Consider the following 25,637-nt stretch of genomic DNA (forward strand, 5'->3'; position numbering starts at 1 on the left):
GTTGCCTAGTTCCTCATAGGTTTTATAAAAGACTCATAGCCTAGTGTCAAGTATTCTGTGACCTTATTTTGGACATAATCTTCCTTCTTGTTTTGCTTCTTTTTTTCAGATTCAGGGGTAGTCTGACTCTTTTTGAGAGAAACTTCCTTCTTGAACCACGTCTGAATCATTTTCTGAGATTTGAAACTTAAGTTTTTTTAAGGTCCCATCTTTATCATGTAGGGTTTATTTGCTGCTTCTTAGAAGGAAGTTCTATAATATTGCCCTAAAGTCACGGACAACTGGTAGCTTAATGGGAGATGTATTTTCATAGCATAGCTACTCTGGTCACAAAATGAATTGTTGCTTAAAGTACTTTGATCATGCCTTGTAATGCGTTTCTCTCTCTTATTTTGCCCTCGTGCTAGTCTAAGCTCATGAGCAGTTAATTTAGCAAGCTAAACCAGATGATGATGAACTATGTTGTTTTGTTGTTTTGTTTTTTTTTTTTTTGTAGTGTAAGCATTTCACTGATGTTATTCCCTGAACAGGTTGTGATGGAAGAAAAGTTGCAGGGTGGCAGGGCATGAGACCATGATTGTCTTTCTTGGTGGTGTCTCTCTGTTAGTTTGATGTTAGTCAGGTCTGTGTCCTCAGTTGAGCTGAAGCATTATGAGACATTCTACCAGTGAGAAAATTATTCAGAGAAATGCTATGAGTGATTTTTAATTTCTCTATTTTCTGGATCAGGTGGAAGCAATGGATGATGACTTGGTGGCTTCCTCCACACCCCCGTTTCTCACTGAAAGCTTGGAGATGGCCATGGAAATGGAGAATGAGAACTCAAACCCGCCTTGTTTTTCCTGCGCTTTTGACAACCAAAATGGGGGGAGAAGCTTCTCTGCAGAGTCTTACTTAGCAAGCGGGTCTCTCAAGAGGTATGAGGATTTCTTTGAGTACCCTTCAAAAATGTTCTTTCCACTGGTGTTTTATGCCTCTAAATGCTGGCAGGGTTTCCCAGTTAGTTTATTTTTCATCTTCTATGATCCTGAGATCAGCTTTGAACAGTGCTCTAGGTCCAGTTTCTAGTTTTGTGAACTTATCTCAGTTTATTGTAAAGGACCCGTTACAGGCCTGTTAGGGCACTTCAAAACTGGCAACAGCACACAAGACCCTATAAAGTTTTGAGGAGGCTGCATCTCTGCTTTTTCCAATTACGTGTTCTATTCAATGGTAGCTCTTTCACACATGGTGGAAACAAACCTTCTCTGCCTAGCTTCCCCAGTTGCTGGGACTGTCATTTGTAACAAATGTGCCGTTTGCTGATCCTGCAGGGATCATCTAGGTTTTTTTCTGCAGAAGCATAATTCTGTCTGTATGTCCTCCTGCCAAGCTTTATATTTTGTGTTGTTACTTTGGAGTTTTTTAACTTTAATTTCTACAGCCTTTTCTGTAAAGTCCTTAAAGGGATTTTGCTGCACTTTCCGTGTTCCCTGCCTTTTTGTTGTTGTTGTTGTTGTTGGATCAGAGCACATTTAGTGAAATTAATGTGAAGTATAAGATTGAGAAAGCCTATGCCTGCATGAACTTTGTAGTAGAGCGTTCCACTTTGACAAAAGAGCATTTCATGACAGAAACTATTTCATGTAAAATCTCACTCAGGAGCTTTTATCTACGTACAAGTTTCCCATATCACTACAGTCACAATAATGCTGTTCTGTCATTTATTCACTTGTCTACTTGGACTGTAAATTCTTGGAAAAGCTTGCATATGAGGGACTCTTCTGTCTTCATTATCTAGAACAGCAGTAACTGGATTTAATTGCTGAAGGCTTCAAAACAGACCAGTGTTTAGGCAATTACCAAGTGGACGACATTTTGTGGAAGATAGAGCAGAGTATTCAGCAGATGCTTTTTTTTGCCTCTGAGAACTGAACTGGTCATGGTGCACAGTTCCAGAAGACTATGAATTTGGTGTGTAATGAAAACCAAGTGCTTGCCTGATACTTTTTTTTTTTTATTATTTTTAGAGGTAGAAATATTTCTTGCCTCTTAGTGAATTCAGCTTCACCTATCCTGAAGTACTTTATGGAAGTCGGTGGGAAAATTCTTAACCAATTTGCTTTGATATCTTTGTGATTTTTTTTTTTTTTGGAAAGCAGACTTGTGTAATATTTTTGTTTGCATAATCTGTGTTTTTCTACCAATCTATACAGATGTCTGATTTTCTTCAAGTAAAATATTAGTTCTGATTTTATTTTCTTTTTAGACAGACCAAAAGGTAGTCATGGCCTAGTGTTAAAGTAGTGCAGACACATATTATGGCCTTCATGAGTTCACTTACCTAAAAGTATTCTTTTATTAATGTACTTTTATCAATGTATTCTATATAAATATTATTAAATGTATATGAAGGAGCAAATATATGTTGTGACATTAATTATCAGGCATTTAGAGGTACATTGAGATGAATTCCAAACATACACTTACAGTAAAACTTTTTAACATAGCAGCCTCTTCTGTTAAGGACAGTCTATATGCTGTCGTGGCCCCTTTCTAATACTGAAGATGCATCAAGGTGTTAAGTTAATTTTTGTTTCTAAAATATACTGTGCCATGTAACTATAGCATGGTTTATTGCTCTTGAAGCTAGGAGTTGTCATATTTTATGTACTATATATTACGTTGCTATAAAAGGTGTTAGTTTGTTTTTCCAGAGCACTGCTTTTCCTTCCTGTCTGTAGCACACATGTTGCTGATATGTTGACAAAATATCAGTGATACATATGCCATCTGTTGATACTGTGTTCTACAGTTTATTACAGGGGAATCTATGAATGTTCCTGCCTCTTTTACAGGGTTTTGCTGAGACTAGATCCTTCTCCAGTTGACTATGAAGAAGATGTAGTGGAAATGTTTGGCTTTCCATGGGTCACTGAAATGGCACTAGTTGAGTCTTGTGAATTTCTCTTTGGATTACTTAGGTATGGTGATGTTTTTGCATTTTAACATTAATCCACTTCTGTGATTATACCCCTCCTAAATGTGTAACAAAACGTTTTTGATAGTAAAATCATAAAAGACTGGGATATGCAAATACACCTAAAAAGATTATTGTGTTTATTTAGAAGTCAAGTGAGTACTGGCTATGACACAAAAAATTATGGGAAGAAGTAAATTTTTTGTCACAGATTTTTTATTTTATGTCACTTAAGTTTCTAAACAGTGTGGTGCATATCTTAGCCATCACCAGGTAAAACCTGGTAAGTATAGTTATTTCACCAGTGTTGTGATTAATTTAGAAGGCTCCAACTTCAGAATATATGAATAAACTATAGAAAATTTTCTTGAATGAGGTGGTGCAAGGCATATAATTAAAGTTGCCTTTTGAAGATTTAAGTCCTTTTTTGGAGCATAAAGAAAAGTGCAGGTTAAAAATCAAATACTGTAAATGCTGGATGCAGTACTTTCTTCAATTGTTTGGATTAGAATAGCTTCAGCAATCTCCTCAGATACAGTTACTCAGTGTTTGACTAATTCAGTGTAGATGTTTAATCTGGTCAATGCAAATACACAGATCACTGATAATCCTCTTTGCTACTGATAATCCTTAAGATGTACAGCACATACAGAGAGTGGATGGGAGAGCAGCTTTTCTGTCATTCCACAAATATATGGGATATATTCTATCATTCCCTTCTTTGTAACAGATTCTTCCATCCCTTTAGGTTATGACCAAGGGCATGATGTGAAACATCATTAATGGGGTCTGGTTTGTTGAAACACAATAGCATGGATGGCAGGAGGTATAATAAAACCAGTACTATTTAGCTTTGCATATTTGATGCAAGCTTTGACTCCACTGTGATATAAATTTACTATTTTTTTAAATCTGAAAATGAAAGAGATAGGAAGATAGCTGAAAGAAACACTGTATCTCTTTCAGCATTTAGTCTGATCTGTTAGTAAACAGAAAATCACTGGGTAGTGAGACAGTGAAGTACCTGCTCTGTTGAATTAAATATTTTTTTCTGTAATACAAACTGCACTCTAGTTATAATAGAGATGAACATAAGTCATAGTATATTTTTTTGTGTTTTTTCAAGTTATTCAAGCTATACATGTTTTAAATGGATTTCAGCTCACTTTTGGCTATGAGTTTGCTTGCTAAGCTTTCTTTTAGTGAGGTAAGTCCTTCTGCAAAGATAGTCTCTTACAGTTCATTTGTTCAGCAATAAAATGGAATGATTCCATTTATAGACCAGTGGCAACTCAAAGTAGAATTTTTTTTTTCCATTATGGAAGTATTATTTGGTAAATACAAGTAGTGGTGATTCTTGAGGACAAGATGCGTGTAAATAGTTCAATTTATAAAGTACAGATAATATCTGTGTTTAAATGCAGAAACCTAGTATTTTTAATTTCCTGTAAATATTATTGGGTTTTAAGATTAAGTATTGTAATAAATAATATTAAACAGTAGAACTACAAGTTTAAAACAATTGCACAGTGAGAAGAATTTTTACTTGTGAGTTTTTTGGGTTTTTTATAATTGAAGATGTGTGGATCAAATTGAATAGGAGCTATGTAACCATTTAAGTGGGTATATTAAGACAAAATATCATTGATTACTGAAGAGAAGTACTAGTCAGAATATTTATTTTTTGATGAAATTATTTCATGATTAACGACCATGAGGACCAATCTTTGAGGTACAAATGCAAATTGAAATGGAAGTGAATTTTACTGACAACTAGTGGTATCTTTGTTATGCTTCTCATGACTAGTTTGTGGTTTTATTGTATTAGCTTATTGTATTCTGTCTTTTGACAGTTCAGTGGAGAGTCAATTTTTTTGCTCTCTGTGTCTCCTTTCTGACGCTCTCTCTCTGACATTCAGCCTCAGCTGCTCTCTTTCATAAAGTCTTCCTGCTCTAGACTTCTACCTGGTTGAAATATTTGAAAAATTAATGTAGAATTTCAGATTTGATTTCAACCAACCCTCAACCCACCTAAACAGCTGAAGGTAATTTTGGGTAGCTGACAGTGAAGGATGAGCTAAGGGTGATACTTTTAATTTGTGTCAGCCCTTTGTTACGCAGGTTACAACCTGGGTTTTTGAATCCCTGTGGATGTGCTTCCTAGTTTGCAATTTTTTAATTTTTTTTTTTCTTCAGACCATTTGATTTGAGTTGGATACAGGTATCCTGTTTTTGAATCCTTCAGTGGTTGCTGCTTTGACTGTATGAGAAATGAGGCAAAGAGCTCCTTCCCCAGCTTATCTGGCTTTTTCTTTTCACTTTAGTATCACATTATTTCTGTGGAGACTGTACTTAAAGACCACTTTAAAATAATAGTTACAGAATATGGCTTAATACTTACCTGTGCTACACCTCTTTGTTTTCATTTGCAGTGACATTTAGCAGCTTCTTTAAAAATGTTCTCTCTCTGCTCCAAAACAGAGCTGAGTTTTAACTTCCTAGGGACTTTTTCTCCTTTTATTCTGCTATATTTGTTGTTTTTTTCTCTCTCAAGCTAAGCAATAGACCACCCTAAGCAGAAAGTGGGAAAGGCTGTTGACAAAACTGACTATTGCTTATTCACAAGTGAATTGATTTATTGTATATTGATTGCAATGAGGACTAACTTTGAGATTGATTCTGTGGTCAAACATGAAGGCAAGTTACACTTACAGAAAGATCATTTACAGGGAATGTCTTTCAGTGGGTTTGTGTGTGTGACTGTTTTATCCTTCCCTGCTATTTAGCTAATTTTATGCTTGCTGTTGCTGTGTTTAATGTTTTAAAAACAAGTAAAAATCTGTCCGTTTTTATCCCTTCACGCTTGGATCTGTCTGTTGCCTTCTGGCTTACAGAAATGTAACATAGAGATACAGAGTAAGGAATACCTCTTGCATCTCTGTTCTATTTGGACCTTGCTAAAATGCAGTTAAACAACTTTTATGTATATAAGTGCCATAAACCTTTGTATTCCTTTAATTAGGCAGCAGATATACAGACTGGAAAACCTAGTACAAATGGGTTCATCTGATTTTGGTAAGTTTAACATATTGAATTTGACATTGGTATAGGTAACTTAACAACCTTTTCCTTACAGAAGTTTATTATTGCAGATCGCATACATGCTTTTACTCTTAACCAAGAGCCCACAGAGTGTTCCACAGAACAGCATAAAAACAGCATATACCCCCAGTAAGCTTACAAGTGTAGGTAACCAAGTGACCTAAGGTAGTGTCAATGTGAGTCAGTTTGGAACCACATCTGCCTGTCTAGTAGGTGCACAGGGCAACCCTGACCTTACTGATTTCAGTGAGGAATTTGATTGATTGACTTGAGCTAAGATGTCATCCCAAAGGTAGAATTTGGCAAAACTATTAACCATTTATTTAAAAACAGAAAGTTGCATCAAAACTCTGAGTAACTATTTTACTTACAAAGGTAGAGGGTTGAGACTTTTTACAGTGTTCTCTTGGGTTACATTTACACAAGTTAGTTATTTTTGTTTAGTTTGCAGTTATTTACAAATTTAATTTATCTTTGCTGCAGGATTGATAAAATGGGATCACTACAAATTGCTTTGTTTCAATTAAATACTAAGGCATGAGAAGCAGTAAGTTTCTGAAGGATTATTGCAGCCTTGGGCTTATTGTAAGTTTGAAGGCTAAATTACTTAGCAAGTTGAGAAGTTCAGTAATTACTCAGAAATAAACTGTAGTGTCTTTTCATTACAGATGAATTGGTAGAACACTAAGAACATAACTGAATATTTTTACACATTATTAGTTTGATATTGTAATGCTCTGCCATTTGAATCACTGGTATGAATTTATCATCAAGCTTATTTCATATGCTTTTATTGGTTGTATCTTAAAAGTGTTAATTTTGCTGACATTTAATTTATAAGTGGAAATAGTCTTATTTTAAATTACGTTTGAAATTTTTATGGTAGCTGGACATCAAGAAATTGTTCTGTAGCCCTTTTCTCCTTAGATTTAAGCGTCTGCTTCATTCTGTTCTCTGTGTCCTGTTCATCCTCTTGTTGAATAAGCTAGAAAAATAAAAAACCTAAATTCTATGCTTTCTACCAGGTTTTCTTTGTGACTGATACATCTGTGCCTCGGTTCCCCGTTGATACAAGCAGGCTAGTAGTAGTAGTAGAGGAGTGTTGTGAGGATTAAAGTATTTAAAATGATCAGGCAGCGTGATGTTGGGTATTATTGATGTCTTGAATAAATCCACTATTGCCACTGTTTAAAACCTTAGTTTAGAGTTTTAGCTCAGTAAATATTTGTTGTGTTTGTATGCTGATACAGATATAAGTGTCATACCTTTCATTTAATTTACTGTCAGTCGTAATGAGCTTTGGAGACTTGGTACTGAGAACTGTGCAGTGTGAAAGCTTTATAAAATCTTAGCTTAGGTCCTGTGTTGTGTTTTGTTGTGTTTTTTTTTTTTTTTAAGAAGAGATCAAACATCTTAATACTCTACTGTTCCTGTTTACTTCCCCTTATTTCAATGACCAATGATTCATGACAATATGCAAAATGTGTTGTAGTGATGTACTATAATATCTTTGCTTAAGCAGAAATCAGAACTTACAATAAATTATTTCCGATTGCTACAAAGTAGCAGTAATACGTATAAATAATTCCTTTAGAACAGAGTGATTTGAGCCTCTAAACCCATGGTTCCTTAGCATGGCAGATCCTATGGCTTCTTATCTGATGGGGGTGGGCTCTACGCTGGAATATTGTTGTACTTGTACCACTTTATTTGCTTCCCCTCAGTGAGTGTTATTCCTCAAAAGATGTTGAGATGGGCTTATATGCATAAAACTTTATTTTTTGGGGTCCATAGCAAGTGGCATATGTCAACTCCAAGGTTATCTGGAGGAGATGGGGGAAACAAGGAGAGAGAGAGTATGGAAAGGGAAGACTTCCGGTGACCAACTGGGAAGAGGAACAAAGGCAGCTGCCTTATCCTGGACATGCAATCCAGTGCAGCAAGTGACGAGTTTTTACCGCACGTCTCTCATGCGTTTTGTATTGTGTCATGCTCAAACTCCTCAGTTGCTGTTCCCATTTACCATCTTAATAATGATAGGCTCAGGCTTAATCAGATACAAGTGTTGCAGGCTTACTGGTTGCCTAGCATTTGTACATATGTATTCTTGAGCAGTATTTATTGGGTATTTAAATGACTGTAGCTGCTTTGTTACAGACTAAGTTTAATCTTTCTCTAATATAATCTGAAAGCTACAAGGCAAGGTGTAGAAATAAATAAGAAAGCGAATCTCACACCAGTGGCAATAGCTCCCAACAAATCTCTGCTGTAAGGATGGTGGCTGAGCTTACAAGTGTAAGATAAGGAGGGTGACACAATGAAAACGAGCTTCAGAGAGCAAAGGAGATACATAGACACAATAACTGTCTGACAGGATATAAAGCTTCAAGTCAAAGACAGTCTACAGGATTGTGAATGGACGGCTTTTAGCATTTCATATCTTAAGGCATTATGCAGGAATGTGATGCTTCCTAGGAAGAGAATTTATACAGCATGTTTCCAAATATGTCCACCTGCTTAAGTCTCCCAAGAGAAAAGGATGCTAAGAAATTGTTTCACACATCTTTGAGAAAATGTCTTGGAAGCAGACAGGGAACAGGGCAGTAGGGCTGAATTATTTTTATAAGTACTGATTGCTTGCTTCTGCCACCATTCCTAAGGGACTGGCTGACTTCTTTTCCCTCTGGATATGCATCTGACATTATAAGATCAAGAATGGATCTCTCTGGCAGTATGACATTTAGGAGTGGGTGTTTGCCACCAGCCAGCTGCCGGTTGTCCTCAGAAAAGAGCGTGGCTTTCTAGTTGTCTGGTTTAATTACCATGGAGAATGCTTATGTTATGCGAGTCATGTGGGCACATCTGCTTTAAGCTATTTATTGATCTCTGTTTACTTCAGGTCAAGCTGCAAACTTGCACACTGAAGCAGAGAGCCTTAGACGTCAATGTGTTCAGTTTCTGCACTATGTGAAAGTTTTCATCTTCAGGTGAGATTGGCACACAATTTATTGACTTAGGTACCCAGTGTTGTATAGTTGCTTCTCATCCATTCTCCAATTGTGTTCAGGTATCTGGAACCATCTAAAGTAGAAAATGATGGAGTACTTCATCCCTATGAAGAACTAGAAGCACAGTTACCATCAATGTTGGTGGAAGAGCTTAATTCTTTGATCACGCACATTGGTCACCTTTATGAACTCCCAAGTAATGTCCTGGCAGCATTTACTATTCAACATCAGGCAAAGGTTAGTGCTATTTATAATTTATTTTTTTTTCCCTTGTGAAACACTACTTGTTCAACCTAGTAAATTTTGGCTGAATAACAGTTAATCTTTCTTCAGGCTGAAAGTCACATTATCCGTTAAAGTTTGGTGAGTTCCCTTTTATTAACTGAGTGCCATCCATACTTAGTAAGCACAACTACTGAGCTCTGGATTTTCTTTTGTTGGGTTTTGTTTATATATTTATTTTTGGTTTACAGTTTGTAGAACTATTCCTGCACTATACAAGTGATACCATTTAAAGGGAGCAAAGTAGGCTTTGATAAGCCTAGCATGTTGAAAAAATTCTACAGTGTCTTTAATAAGGGATGTTTGAACTTTCCAGTAGGAGAGGAACTATTTAAAAGAATACATTCTGAAATCTGACTCAAAATAGAAATAATCATGCATATAATGAAGAAAAGTACAGATATGGAAGTAGGCACTGCAAAGCAATTAGTGAAGTGTACACCAGCAAGACTTGTGTATTACACTGTATTTCATCATAGACATTCATAATGTTTACTGCAGGCAAAATGTATGCCTATCTTGATGTGTCTACAGTATCCAGAATTCACTTAAGAAATGTGAAAAATAAATAACTGTATTTCAAAATGCAGGTCTTTCCACCGTCTTGGCATTTGCTACATCTCCACTTGGATATTCATTGGCTAGTATTGGAAATTCTTCATGTACTTGGTGAAAAAATGATGGGTAAGTATGCAGGTATTTTTCTTAAGCTTATTCTTCTACATATGCCTTATTTCTCATCCTAATTATTACTTTTGGTAATTTTTAAGAATAGCTATACTTAATTGGGTAAACTCCTATGGTGAAAACAGGGTGTGAATCGGTATGTAGCTCAAATTAAACGAAATAGTATTAGGAATTTGTTCTACCAGAACTTGACCAAAATTACAAAGTTTTCTCTCAACAACTGCTTACAACATACTAAATATTTTTCAACAACTGCTTACAACATACTAAATATTTTGTACTAATACATTTTTGACTTCACAAATGAAAAAACATTTGCAGAGATCCAGGATGAAGAACAGTGAACATCGGTTTTGAAACAATATAGGAAAAATGGACCAGAATAATGAATCTCAGAACAGAAAATTTGCATTGTTAACCATATGTGATGCTTGAGAAAATACTAGGCAAAGAAAAAAGCTTCAGTCAGAGAAGGTTGTGAAAATACAGGAAAGAAAATGGGCAAGGCAGTAGTTTTGGGTTTTTTTAAGCTTTCAAAATGGCAAAAAGTATTAAGCTGTCCATTTAAGCTAGAAAAAAAAAGGTCATAGGATACAATTGAACCCAACTTCAAAGGATTTCAGTTTTCTTGAGAAGTGCTGTTAAAATTCAGAAGAGAATTTTATTTGCATGGTGAGAATTGTCTACAGTTCATGTCCATGCTAGCAAAATAAATCACAAGAATGTATTTTCTTTTATAATAAATGTGTCACTACAACCAAACCCACCCAACACCCCCTGTTATTATAAATTATCAGTATAAGTTCCATGTAGGAATTGCAGTAATTGGAGTAATGTTGAGGTCTAGGAGGAACGCACTGTAAGTTTCACCCAGGTAGCTGGTGCTGTATCTGAACTCTTGGATTAGTTTTTGCCTGCTCTGAGTGCTGGCACAGCCTTGCTTGTTTTAATGCATCTTCACTGTTTCTGCCTGTCTGTGTTACCTGATAATGTGTGAGTTGTCTGTTTTCTGTAATTCTAAGTTTCTTTCATTATTTGTTGTGTGATAACCCATTTTCCTTTTTTGGGGACCTTTTGGAGCAAGGCTGGGAAAACTATTGAAACAAATTTATTTTCAAAAATTCTATATTTATTTCTAGATAAATCTGAGTAATAATACAGAAACACATTTTTGTAGGAGAGAGCATGTGCTTTTTAAATAACAAAATTTCGTAGTCAAGACAGTAGTATCTTTGCATATATTATCTTGTCTTGTGTTCTTATGTGCCTTGTAGAATTTTTTACGTTCTGATCTTGTTCTCTAAAGTATGCTGAGTAGAAACTTCACATGGCAGAAACCAGTGGCAGGGTAGTGGGTTCAGGGCTTCACCTGACATTTTTAAGAATAAAATACAGGTTTGTTCTACATATCTTCTGTTCCTCTGATGTCAAGGGAGTTGTACTGTTGAAAAGCTTTTGGGATAAGATCTTACAGCCTCTTAACTTTACCGTTTCATCTGTGTTAATGTCTACAAATGCTCAAGCTGGAATATGATCATGCCAGCTTTTTACATCAACACATCCAAAGGAAAGTGTTAGACCTCTCCAGAATTGTTTGTCATCAGCTTGCATATCTGCAAAACATATCGTGATTTTGGCACATGCGCACTGGCATGTGACAAAGAGGAACCTGCAGATAGATAAATCTTTATTCCACTGCAAATACTATGCCAATAAAAGGCACAAACTCTTTTACTCTCAACCAGAGTGTAATACCAGACTTCAGTGTAATCACAAAGGCACTAGCTTGAACTTAGAATGGATGAACTTTCCCAAATCAGTTTGTAAATTAAAATTGCATACAGCTCAACAAACCAATTTTAAAATACATAGAACAACAAAAAAGTGTCCTGTCTTGTATTCCTACAGCCAAACTCAAGACTAAATAGATCTAATTTCTTTTTTGTTTTAGGACAAGTTGTATATGCCAACCATTTCATAAATCTAACAGGAGAGAATTTAACAAATATCAGTTTATTTGAAACACATTGTGGAAATCTCATATCTGATTTAATAAGCTTGTCAGTCAACAAGTACATAAAGGTAATTTTTTTCTTCATAAATGACATGGGCAGTTAGATGTTTGTATTGGGAACCATATGAATTAGTTATTGTACCAATGCATAGATGACTTCTTACTGCTAAGTTTTAAATATTATGTATGGCTTTGTATCTCCATGTTTTAAAGAGTGTTATTTGTTAGGAGCTCAAATTGTGTTATATTTATTCATGACCATCTGGTAGCTGAATGAGAGAGTAATATTGAAATGCACTGTGTACAGAGCAGAAGTGAGTGCCACATTTCCTAAGTTCAGTGTTCCAGGTTTAATGCCAAACATGGCATAGTTTAAAAGGTTTAGAGCTAGAGATGAAAAAAAAAACAAACCAAAAAAATAATCTTTTCAAACTCTTTCAACAGGAACAAAAAGAGAATAACTGTAATCCTATTAGTAAGATAACTGGACACTTAGGGAATGTCATATTAGAGTTTATTGTTGCACTACTCCTATTTCCACAACCTCATCTTTCTGTTACAGTGCTTTAATATTTGTCAAGGGAGAACTCTTTTTCTTCTATAGCTGCAGTGGTTTTTTCACTTGTTTTGAGCAATCCAAGTCATAATAGCTCCATACAGCAGCTAGTAAAAGAACTGTGTAATCTTCTTTGTGTCAGTGTGAAACCTGCTTTAGATGGGCATATGTGATCCATGAACACAGGACTGAACTCTGAGAATAAGTAGCAGTAACCACTGTACAATTTGTTTTGCATGAAAACTGGAGTCCCCTTTCTTTTGTATTACTGCTTGGGGGTCAGAGGGAAGGGGACAGAAAAATTGGCTGTTTGACCCTTTGGTAGCTGTCTTTTAAACTGTTTTTCTGTAGAGAACTCTGTTACCTTGTAACATCAGTTTTAATGTATTAAATTTTCAGATAATACTGCAACTTCCTTCCCCATCAAAAGACAAACAGATGGGCATAATTTTTTAAAGGAAGATTCAAATATGGAAGAAAATAAAGGAAGAATTCAAATGTTGACCATTGTGCTTGTGGTAGGCTTTGAGATGTCAGATGTTAAAATGACAGATTCATCCTACTTCCACAGAGCCTCATTACACACAGAGAAGATCCTTTTGCCACTGCTTTTTCTTCATCTCCCCTTAGGCTTGGGCTGTACAGCTTGAACTAGTTCTATTTGAGATTGCCTTCCAAAGTGCAGCTTGCACTTGAGGTGGATAATGCCTCTTCAGCTGGTGCCTCTTCTAGTATGTATCTGTTGCTATTATCCAGTAATGGAAATAAATTCCCTCGAAATTGTAGAAAACACAACTGATACCTATAGTTGAGGAAACTGCCAGCTCATCTCTAACAGATGACATTAAGCTTTTGGCTGAGAATATTCAGAAGTGCAGCCCAACGTGGATGCCTTTAGAAGGAGGTACAGAAACTAATCCTCCAGACCCCTATTTTCAGATCTTTTTTTTGGCAGTTCTTGGTATCAAGACACTGGACTTGGATCATATAATGGGGCCATTGTGGTCCGAGATACATTTGGCAGAGAAATATACATCCTTGGGTATCTTAGAACTTCCATAACTTCCTCATGTTATACTGCATCTGTAATAAGTAGACTGCTCCTTTCTGAGGAACCTGGTTTGCATTTTGGTAATGAGTCATAATTACTATTTTTGAGGCAGTTCAGTTTGGGAAGTTGGTTGTTAAGTAGTTAATTTTCCAATAGGTTTTAGTGGTCACATTGATGTTTATTCTCAATATAATATTTACGTAAGATTAATTCAGGTTGTTGAGAGATTCCCATAACAGATCTTTAACTAAATGAGTGAGGAGGCAACCCTTAGCACGTATGTGGAATATGAATAATAGAATTATTTTAAATATTTCAGTCTTGAATTTAAGATGTTGGGAAATCAATTGTCAAGATTCACACTGGCAATTTCATAGGGTTGGCAAGGTTCTTTATATAGAGAAAAAAAATTGTCACACTTGAATTCATAGTTATAATTAAGTGTTCAGTATTTAAACCTGATTTGGAGCAGTATAAAAATACTGGTTGTATTATTCTAAAGGCAGATGAGAAATAAAGTCTCTATCCTTACAGAATAGTTCACAGATCTGAAACATTTGTGATATGCTTGTTCTAATTTTGAGTATGATGATTTTTTTTATTTTAATCTTTCACTCCCATTTCTATAATGTCTCTTCCACACATCTACTGCTGTCACTGGCATTAAAAATTTTGGTTTATTTTAAAATTTAATTTGGTTTTCCAAATTCAGAAATTATGTTTGGGTACCTGTGTGATTTGAGAACAGTTGTGCATGAATGGATCAGGAAGAGCAAGATGATATAAAAATTCAAGATTCATCTCATCAAATATAGCTGTCTAGGAGTTAGTTGGCTAAACTAGTCACCTTAGATTATTTTTATTGTCAGGGAAGGATAGCAACAGTCTTTTTCCTACCATGTGTTAAATGAATTAGTCCCTCTAGGTGCTCACTCCTCTCTGTTTGCTGTAGAGGTGTGTAGGTTGATTACTCAAATTCAGACTATTCGTTTAGGAATAAACTGAGTATGAGCAGCTGTGTCTTGCCTCTTTCCATGTTTGTGTCCTTGCTGAAGGTAAAACATGCTGAATTTTGCTATTTACGCAAAGCTTTTCTCACTGTTTTTTCCACTCTTGAATACAGTTTAATGGATTCATAGGTCCTAAGACAGAGTAAGTCAAGTTTTGTCTGTAGTATCGTTATTTCAAAGATAATGCTGGTAGGTGTTACAAACAGTAAAGCATACTGTTTTACTGAGAATTTTAATGCCTTTATCACTTACTTTTGCTGTTTTCCTTATGTTGTTTCACAATTCAGGGAAAGTAAAACTGAAAGATGAATCACAAGAATACTACTTTGCATTTGAAATGCATCAGGCAGAGTGAATTTTATTAAATATGGAATAGTAATCAAATAATGTACATGACTTGAAATACGCCATTACTGCAAGAATGCCTTGCAGTAAATTCACCGAAAAGCAGATTTTTGAGAAACATTCTGGGATCTAAAACATTCTCTACTAGTGTGCCTAACCACTAAGGATTTTTCAGTCAAAAATAACAGCAATAATAGCTATTAAATAAATTGAAATCTTTTTTTCTTACCTTCCCAAGACCATCAAGAAAATCTAATCAATCATTTTCTCTTTTCCCTACTTGTCAGACAATAAATCGGTATTTATTGCAAATCCTTTTCATTTTAGGACTTGGAAGCCCATTTTCCTTTGATTAAGAAATGCTTAAAAGTGGCTCAGAATAAACAAGAAATAGCATAACCTGTAGCTTCTGTGGACTTAGGAAACTGTCTGTGTTGTAGGAGGGTTGTATTTTGGATGTTAATGAAATAATGCACTTTTTAATATGTATTTGTAGCTATATTATTTTACTGCAAAGAACCAAAACCAGATAAAATATTAGTACATAAAATGCAATTTCAAAAATAGTATTTCTCTGAAATTGTCCTGGATATTCTCTTTCAGGTGAGACCTTCTGAGGCTCTTGCTAGTCACCATTTTTCCTGTACCTGCATTAAAGAATTATGGGTTTTACTTATTCACCTCCTGGACCACAGAAATAAAGGGTCTCACACAGAGGTAACAGAAGAATACTGTTACATGTGCATGCATATTACATATGCAGTACAGTCACCAAATATTCCAAGGTTGCTATGAATGCACTAGTTAATGCATCTGATAATAGAACTCAACTTTGTATTTGCTTTAGGAGGACTGCATGCTAATTGCAATGCATTTTAGTGCATTGAGACTAAGAAAGGATTTTTTTTTTTCTTTTTTCTTTTTACAGAACTCTAATCTCTCGCATTACTTTTGGTGCACCATCCTGTCTGTGCATTGTCATTCCATCAGCTTCTAATTTTGCCTGTGAAGTATCACACAATGGTCGTCTTTGAGACCTAAGCTTGTACTTTCATACTGCTTTTACTGTCATTTGAGAAAGGACATGCCAAAGTAGCTCCAAGTTTTCTCTAGTAATACTGAACAATTAATTTATTTTTTTTAATGACTGCCATCTCTAATGCTTGTTCATGAACTGCGTGTTCTCTGTAAAAGCAAATTAATCAATAGGACAGTATTACAGAGTAAATTGTTAATGTAGGCTTTGTTATTCAACACAGTTCAAATTTACTTTTACATTTTGCACAGTGTTTCTGGAGCTTGGTGAACAAAACTCTAAAGAATATCTTTGAAATGCCAAAGAGTTCTGAAACGATGCCTGGTTTTGAAACAATTCACTGCAAAGACCCATTGAGTTTTAGCTGGTGGGTCATTACTCATCTGGCATCACTCTACCAGTTTGACCGTAATGGAAGCCTATCTGAAAAGGTGGGTATAATTTTTTTTCTAAATAGCTAAAGGCTGTTATAATTTATTTAGCTCTCTAACTGCTTGGTTATTTTTGCTTACAGAAAATTCATGTTGTAATACAAGAATTGTCACACTCCTTAAAGGGTTTTTTTAAGATTTGGTGGTGTTAAGGTGAGTTTAGTACAAGTCAGTAAACATTCCTGGAGCCCCTGATGTTATTCATATTGCACTTTATTATACTATATTATTCTGTAGTACAGAAATATAAAAAGTCTCAACTACTTAGTAGCATATATAGTTGATGTAGCTATGTTTTAAGACTGCCTGCCTGCAGCATAAATGCTTCACTGGCTTTGTTGTTTTAGGAACTGAACACATTAGATTGTACCATGTGATGTATGAACCTCAAACGTTGACTGTGTAATTATTAATGCCACTTCTTTTTAAAAAGTGGTGGTAGCTTTGCTCTGGTTAAATCCCAGTCTGTATAAATGGCAGACAAGACCTGCATATCTCATTCCTGCACTTGTAAGATGTATGTAGGGCCATACTCGCTATTGGTGTGTGTTTCCTTCATGGACCTTGCTGCACGTTTCTTCAGTTCTGGGGTCATGTAAACCCACCCTTTTTTTAAGTCTCTTACTCTGAGATTCATGCTGCCTGGTTTTAAGTTTCTAATCATTAACTGGGAAGAAATAGGCAATTCATCCATTTTTCAGAGGTATGAAAGCTGCCAGTTTTTCTTAATTGACTGTAGAGGGAGCTGACTGGAAGACAAATAGTTGAAGCCTCAGAAATCTAGGTTTTATGGATTGGTTACTTTTGTTCCTAATAGTGGGGTTTGGTGCTAAGGAGAATCATAGTATGCCATCTTTTGTCATCAGTTCCTTTTGTCTCACTGTAGTTATGTTTGGAGTTGGTTTTTTTAGTGTTGGAGTTCTGTCTTTTTCTCTCTCATTTCAGGTAGATTGCTTATATCCTGTAGTTTGCCAAGCAACAATTGTATATGGCTTCTTCCACAAACTGGGCTTCATTGCCCTTTTGTTGAGAGTTGCCTTTTATTGCTTGTAATGTAATAGTATGTGTTAAAACTGGAAAGTTCATACCTTTTTCTGTTAAAATCCAAACCATAATTCTCTGTCATGACTTAGGATGAAAGTTTAAAACCATGAAACACGGTTTGTGAACTCCTGATCTATAAAGAGGGAGAGTCTGATCAATTTGTTTTGATAATTTAAATAATTATCATAATAAATAATTTAAAATCCCTCCTCCTCTCATCTTTAGATATTTTAAAAGCATTAGTATATAAACAAAGGATGAGTAATAATGAAATGTTTAACTTCTGTATATGCTTTAAATCCTAAGTAAAATTAGACTTTCTAGTAAAACTAAGAATTATTTTCATTGATGATTATCCTGTAAATTCTCTGATTTGTCAGAAAAATAGGGAAGGTGTGGTAGCCCAGTGTTTAAATACTCAGTTAAAAAACCGGTGTCTAGCAGACTTGATGAATGTGGGATGCTTTTGCTGCTTCTGGGTTGACAGATCCTTCAGGAACATGTGGCAGGCTGCTCATTATCACGTGGCTCAGTCTTTTCTTGTAATACTATGGCAAAATGAAGCAACTTCTTCCACATTCATACAGGTTGCAGACCACATCTGACTGTTACACTGTCAGGTTATCCCAAGCTTCCCTTGCTTTTGCTTCTTTACTGCGCTACTGGGAGAGACCCACAGTCCATAGTATATTTCATAGGGACATTGGCAAGATAGAATTACTACACTCCCTGCTTTCTAGGGGAATTAAAATGTAGAGAAAAGGTTGGTCCCAGGTCAAAAAGAAAAACTAGTGTGAAGCAGACATTAACACTGGCTTTCTTTTATTTTATGCCTGAATCAGAGTACAGTGATACTGTTTACTTTGTTGGATTTTCTTCTCTGTCTCTCAGACTGATGTCTACTAAGTATTTAATCTTGTGAGATTATTTTCTGCCTCGGACACAATATATAAATAAGCCAAATACAGAAAATGGAAAAATATATTCCTGTTTTTATTTTTAAACTGGAATCTGAGACACAGCCACAAGAAGTGACATGCCCAAGATGACATATTTTTTTCCTTAGAGCCCACCTGGGAGAAGAGAATGTCCAAGTTTTGATTTGTAAATCATGAGATTATACTGTGCATGCTCCTCTTAATGTTTCCAGCAGTCTTTTTGTTCAAACTATTAGCTGTGCTTTGCATTTCTCTGAGTGTGGCTGTGAATTTGTCCAGGGATCCCTGTTCTCTTAAGTGCCATGGGTTTTTACGAAGAAAAGGTTACCGATAACACAGAGCCTTTTCAAACACCACAAGAATGTAATCTGTCATAAAAAGTTGATGTTAACCATTTATTTAGATTTTTCTGCCAGCCAACCTGATCCCCTACTCTCCTGAATTACAGCCTCAAACAATCTTTGAACATTATGAGAAAAGTCTGTGGTATAAATTTGTAAAGTCAGTAGAATTACATCAGGGCTCAATGTAGTCCTGTTTTGTTAGTTAAACATCTGATGTGATAGCTTCATGACACATGCTTTCTTTTAATTAACTGTGTTCAGAGGTGGGAGGGTGATATGTCATAATGATGGTTATTCATGTGCTCTGTAGCAAAAATTGCCTCTAAGCCTATGTCATCTGTGGAAGATTTTCAGTTTTTTTATGTGGTCTGCATGGCCTTGAGGTTATTAGAAAAGCTTTAAAAATTCTAGAGGTTTCAGGCTTGCTTCTTTTTATATTTCCCTTTTAGCTCATATAATGTAATTTCAAATATGCAATGATTCATATATATCAAATATTTCATACACATGAAACCATTTTTTTTAAAACTAGAAAATTTTGGCCAGGTTTTCTAGACCCTCTTATAAGGGATATAATGTACATTCAGGTCCCACTGCACTCTCCTCAAAAGCAAGTTTTGTACATCTAAAAACCAAGTGGGACCTGATGAGAAAATTTGCCTCTTCTGAACATTGCAGGGGTCAATTTCAATATGCTTTGGGCTAGGGAAACATAGACAGAATTACTTGGGGCTAAGAATTCTTGCCTTTGAATACAATAATCTCAAATGACTATGTGGTGAGATATGCAAACGTGGGTGTCCAGCTGAGATGTCTAATACTGTTCTTCCTGGTAGTCAGTTTTCAGTCTTTGCACAAGTTTCTCCCTGAGAACCCTGCGGGTCTCAGCTTAGGGTTTTGATTTTAGCAGCACTTTTATGCACTGTAAGGTCTTCAGGTTGTGTTGATTTTCAGACTTTTTGGGGTGATGAGAGTATGTAAGCAAACAAGTTTGGAGAAAGTAATGTAGTTTGTACACAATCTTTGACAAGAAGGGATTGTAAAAATTAAACATGCCATATTGCTTGTGTAGCAGGGAATACTGTTAGGATGTAAATTTAGTGGGATTTGGATAAAATAAGCCTGTAATAAGATAGACACAATGGAGGTTAAGAAAAGAGTGCAGCAGGAGCGTTCTTTCCTGAGTTTGGGATGAATCTGGGTGTGTTCTTGTAGTCAATTCCAGTTGGAATCAGGAGTTTGCTCCAGATGACTCCAGGATCTTGTAAGGTGATCTACATACTGCAGCTGAGCTGGAACTTTTGGCCATAAACACCTTTTGTATAAATCCCGTGTCCTTGGACTGAGTGCTAAAAGCATGTTCTGAACAGGCTGATCCAGATGTTCAGAGGTCTCTTAGCATGACTCTCAATATCTACTTTCTCTTAAATGTGGCCTTTGAGCAGTTGAATATTTGTTTACTTGGAGTCTGCAGTAGGACCATGCCAGTGTGTAAGTATTCAAATAACAGCAAGCTCTAAAATACTGTACTAAAAATTAAAATATGCCATAAATACTAGCCAGAAGTGTCTGGGAATGCTGATTGTGCACTTCCTGGGTTTTACTTATAATTGAAGTGCTGCCTTTACTCCTTGACTACTTGTTGATGCAGTGGCCTCTCTTTCTCATGGGATGCTAACTCTAGTTTCATGATTCAAAGGCTCTGGCATCAAAAATAGCATAAGAAGTCCTGTCTACAACCATGATATGCCCTCTGCTGTTCTGGCACAATTATTTATGACCCCATCCTATGATCAGAGTCAGGTCCCCTTCTCTTTTTCATTATTCCTTTCTCTCCTAAAGCTCTGACCCAGAACTGATCTGGTTCACACTGTGTCCCACAAACAAAAGTAGTGGGACAACCAAGCAATGGCATGCTGTAGGTGTGAGGGTGGGAAGAGCAGCTGGCAGGGTGAGAAGGAAGCAGTATCCCTGATGTATCCTTGATGGATACTGCTCAGGTTCCTGAATCATGAAATCACAGCTTGAATGTAACTTTCTGCAGATCTGTTCTTTGATTCATATTTGTTCCATAAACAGGCTACAAACTGCAACTTGCTACAACAGGCAATTTCTCAGAACTCTCTTGTGCAAAAATTTAAGGCCACCAGGTAGTCAAATTGGGTTACATAAGTATTGATGTATCTTTTTTAAAGAGTTCATCTTTAAAATTCTCTCGGTACTTTCTGGAGTTCAGTGTGGAACTGTCACCAAGTTCACAGCATTAGCATTGTATTCAGTAGCAGAGGAGGATGGAGCATTATGGCATTGGAGCTGGAAAGTAGTTATATTTCAAGAAAGTAGTTATATTTCAAGTACCAAAGCATAAGATGCTCTTTATTGTAAGCATTATACTGACATATAAAGGACAGATCCTGCAGAATAATTTACAAGGGTCCACAGTTGTGATAGTGGAGGGAATAAGTAAGGCAGGACAGTAGTAAAAGCAGTGTTTTCACACATCTAGTTATCTGCACAAGCTGTATACATAGCTGAGTGTAAGAAATTATTTTTTTGGACCTCTTAGAATTGTAAATATATTGACTTGGTTGCTTTTTATTTTTTTCCTGGGAAACAGCCTTAGTTGCATAACACTCTCCTTTCCCACTAAATTCTTTTCCTTTTTAATTTACTTTGCCACACAACTCTTATACAATCACTAGCATGGCTAGTGATTGATTGAGATAGATAGTCATCTGTCTTCCAAATCTGAAGAATAGAAATTTTGCATGATATTTGACCTACCCTGTGTTTTTTCCTGTTTATACAGTCCACGTTACTTTCTGGGCAACTCCTTAACAAACCAAAACAATCCTTCGTGTTTGGCCTCGGAAAAATGATTGGTTCTTTGTTTGTTGTTGCAGGTTGTTTGTTTTTTCACTGAAAAAAGATGTGTGTGTGTGTGTTTGTGCATGCAGGGGGAACAAAACCAAAACCAAACAAAAAACCACACAAAAAAACCCACCAAGAAAAAGTAGAAATTGAGACATACTGCTACAAACAAAAAATGCCTGAATATTTTGCTTCTTTCCTGAATTTAAAGTTGGGATTGCAGATGAGTCACATAAATCCATTGGAATTTCAAACTCTACTTTTGGCTCTTTTTTTTTTTGAGGCCGTATATCAATTACATTACAAAAGAAAAAAGTTTTTTCAGTCATGACTACAATATGCAGTCATAAAATGAAATACATCTGGAATTATCTTGCCAGCTTATTTTCATGTTATAATGAGTTCTGTGGAATGCAATGCTATTTCATGCTGATAATCATTATTTTTCAGAAACAGAAAGAATCCAACTGGAAATTTGTGGAAGAACTCCTTAAAAAATCCACCGATGCTCAAGTAAGTGTGGAAAGGAAGAAATAATGAACAAGGAAAGTGTCAGGGATGCTTTCAGGAAAAGACAGTGCATGAAACAAAGTCCAGCTAACAAGTGTATTTTTGGAATTCTAGTGTTTTTATCACTGGTAAATGAACATCCTTTATGTAGCTGAACTATGGCAGTATACAGTTCCCTTCTTGTTAGGAGTTACACTTGCTTTAAAGTGGTTGTGCTTGATGCTAAATTGTCAGATAAAGGAGAAAGATAATTATACTGAAAGGGGAGATATATGGCTACTCAGACAAGATGTATTCAGAATAAGAACTGGATGCTTAGAAAATGTAAACCAGATACCAAATGTAAGGATATCAAGTTGAGGAGACATGATGAGGGAGATAGTCAGTTGCATTGAAAATTCAGATATATCCCCATCACAGCAGGAAGGTGACTTACGTTGCTGAGCAATTTGTCTTACAGGCTTGAATAAAATTCTTGCTGATAAGGTTCTAGTTTCTGAGCACTCGTTTCATACCTTATCATTTTTCTTTCTGCAGAACTGTTAATGCAATGCTTCATGGCCCAGAGGTCAGAATTGACCTCTTTTTAAAATGCTTTTAAATATGCCGTTCATCATGTTTTAGAATATGTTACATTGCAGCTCTGTAAATTTGTTCTGAAGTTTTATGGTACAAATTGCAAATGATGTATCAGCAACACCTATAAAAATAATTTTTTTATTTGGGTATGCTTAAGAACAAACATGTTTGGTTTTTTATTTGGTCTGACATGAAACTAAAAAAATCCTGTGAACTTTTACTGTTGAAAGCAAAAGTGCCTGCTCATGCAGTAGCAACAGCTGGAATATGGAACAATTCTTGTTACAACTACTGTTTTTAGAAAACAAATATTTTTTAGTTGTTAGGATAGTTCAAATGACATATAGGGCATTAAAAAGTTGAAAAATCATGCCAAACTCCAACAGAAGATAAGAGGCATAAAAATTGAGTAGGTTATTAACTTTCCTGTTGCATCTTTTGTATGTTACAACCTGAGAAGCTGTAAGAGGACACTTGTAGTTAGTTTTTTTCAAAATATTAACCTTTTCCTGTCTGTTTGTTTGTTTGAAAAAAAAAAAGATTGCACTAAACTTGAATATATGTAAAATATACAACTTTTTGGTGCCTCTGATAAACAAGTATTGACTTACAGTTTAAAAAAGCAGCTGGATGGCCAAGTTCAGGTTTGAATGAGTTAATCATGACATGGTAATCTGAAGCAAATATCTGTCTTAATTTCCAAAGGGCAACCACTGTTGAAATTAAAACAAACCCACAAGGATTCCTTTGCAACTCCTACTGTCTAAGGAGACATCTAGTTTATTTCCTTTTTTTCTCTTACTTGTTAATTATTTTTTCTTACTTTCTGGAGTTAGCTGCTTGTAGGAAACGCTCACTAGAGAGCATTAGTCCATATATATGCATGCATGAGTGCCTGTAGGTACTTCTATTAAAAATGCATCCTGTTTTCTGTCCTTGCACATCAGTCTTCTTGACGGTGCATATAGAGATGTTCTTTTTCCGGTAAAAGTCCATTTCCTCTAATCTTTCAGCTTCATGTGGCCACTCCTACCTTTTATCCATTTGTATCTCTGTATCTGATGAGTGTGTATTTTTGAGACCAGAAAACCTAGGAATCAAAAGCACAGTGAGATCTCAATAAGTCAGTAATGAAATGGAACATGGAGAAGCACAAAAAAGCAAAAGGGAGAATAGTCCTCTTTGAATGAACAACAGGACATTATTGATGATATTGCCCACTGACACTTGGCTTGAAAGTGTTTGTAAATCTGACCAGAGCCTTTCTTTTCAGCACATACTCTGTTATCTATCCTAGAGATTCACTGTAGAAGCTGTGCAAAATAAGTTAGAGGAAATGATAGTGCCAAAATGGCAGCAGTGATTATTTTATTTTTATTTAAGCATTTTCTTAGCTGAGTGAGCCTGGGACATAATTCAGGACCTAACACTGTAATTGGAATTGAAGGGGTAACTTTCCTATATTTATCTGAGGCATGGTTTCTTTCATTCCCTTTCTTAAGGCTATGATGTTGAGCCTTAAAACTCATCCTGTGTCTGTTTGGGTTTTTTCTTTGTTTGTTTGGGGTTTTTTTACCCTTTTTATTCCTCTTTAACTTACTTTATGGAGTTAGACATTCCAGACTTATGTGATGCTTAGGTAGTTTCTTGGAAGTAAGTCGGGTGTTCCTCTTGGCACAGAACAAGTTCACTGCTATCCCAGACATGTTAAGACTTAACACATGTAAAAGTCTTCCCTTAAGACAACCACACACAAGCTGGTCTACTAAACCACTTTTCTAGTCACTGGATACAATAAAGACCTTCTAGGGCTTATCATGCTATACTTATCATCCTACATGAGATATCCAAAATAGACTAGGTTAGACGTGTGATTTCAATCTCAACATGGAGCTCCTAATGCTGTAGCTCTGATACAACTCCAGTGATGGATCCCACCCTAGGTTACAAACTGGATATTTCACTTGTTAAAACAATTCAGAATTTCCTGTTTTTCTTTCTTATGATCCTTCTTCCTTTTGTGTGCAAAATTTGGAAGTGAAAACAGTGTGTGGTACAGTGTTTTCTGATGTTCAGTGACTTGTATGCCTTTGATTTAGTTGTCTGGGATGTTAGCAATATAGCCATGTTGCAGGGGGTCGAGGAAGGAAAGATTCTCCTGTTTGGAATACTAAAAAGCAAATTGGAACTCTCAGGTAGTTGCACCTTCTGACTGGATCAGTGGTGAATGAGCTTTCTTTGGCACCTACATAAGAGAAGAACAGGGCTTAAGGGTTCAGCAGACTCATGCATTCAGTATAGCTAATGCCCACTTACTCTTTTTGTGAGGTTCTGTACCATGCATCATGTTTCAAGTTAGGCTCACAATATTGAGTTGATTGTTATCTTAATGTGTTTACACCTCTGTGGATGCCTGAAATGGTGAATGATGATGGTGAGTGGCTGGATTGCAGAATTCAGTTATAAGCTTTTATCTTCTTCTTCACTGCTTGTATTAGCAGGTGCATTTACTCAGCATAATATAATTCAAAATAATTTTTATATTAGGAGACTGTTCTTAATAGTCTGGTAGTGCTGGATTTATGTGTAGACATAGTGATAAACTTTTTATTCCCTTTTTCAAGGCTGGTGTGCTAGAGGAACACTTACGAATGCATCTTCAGTGCTGTTGGACTTTGTGTAGTTTCTGGGAATTGAACCTCTCTGTGGCCACCATACTCTGGGATTATTACAGCAAGAATCTGGTAAGCAAATAAATAGGAAAAAAAAAGTGTAGATTTGCACATGGACTGTCCTTGTTTTTTAGCAATAAAAAATTAATACTGATTCTCCTCTAGCCAAGTATGGTTTGCTTATATGGTTGTAAAAAT

General features: G+C 35.9%; 1 protein-coding gene across 1 annotated transcript in view; it reads left to right on the top strand.

The window, feature by feature from the left end:
• The first annotated feature begins 735 nt into the window (after nucleotides 1-735).
• Nucleotides 736-25,637, top strand: part of MMS22L (MMS22 like, DNA repair protein) — an 84,016-nt gene continuing 59,114 nt past the window's right edge. The window contains exons 1-11 of the mRNA XM_030447907.1: nucleotides 736-917; nucleotides 2,838-2,963; nucleotides 5,982-6,034; nucleotides 8,961-9,048; nucleotides 9,129-9,306; nucleotides 9,942-10,035; nucleotides 11,990-12,120; nucleotides 15,618-15,731; nucleotides 16,302-16,481; nucleotides 22,129-22,191; nucleotides 25,392-25,511. Coding sequence (XP_030303767.1) covers nucleotides 739-917; nucleotides 2,838-2,963; nucleotides 5,982-6,034; nucleotides 8,961-9,048; nucleotides 9,129-9,306; nucleotides 9,942-10,035; nucleotides 11,990-12,120; nucleotides 15,618-15,731; nucleotides 16,302-16,481; nucleotides 22,129-22,191; nucleotides 25,392-25,511 — 1,326 coding nt within the window. The 5' untranslated portion in view covers nucleotides 736-738. The remainder of the gene's footprint in view (nucleotides 918-2,837; nucleotides 2,964-5,981; nucleotides 6,035-8,960; nucleotides 9,049-9,128; nucleotides 9,307-9,941; nucleotides 10,036-11,989; nucleotides 12,121-15,617; nucleotides 15,732-16,301; nucleotides 16,482-22,128; nucleotides 22,192-25,391; nucleotides 25,512-25,637) is intronic.

This window comes from Calypte anna, chromosome 3 (assembly GCF_003957555.1).
Source record: "Calypte anna isolate BGI_N300 chromosome 3, bCalAnn1_v1.p, whole genome shotgun sequence".
Lineage (NCBI taxonomy): Eukaryota > Metazoa > Chordata > Aves > Apodiformes > Trochilidae > Calypte > Calypte anna.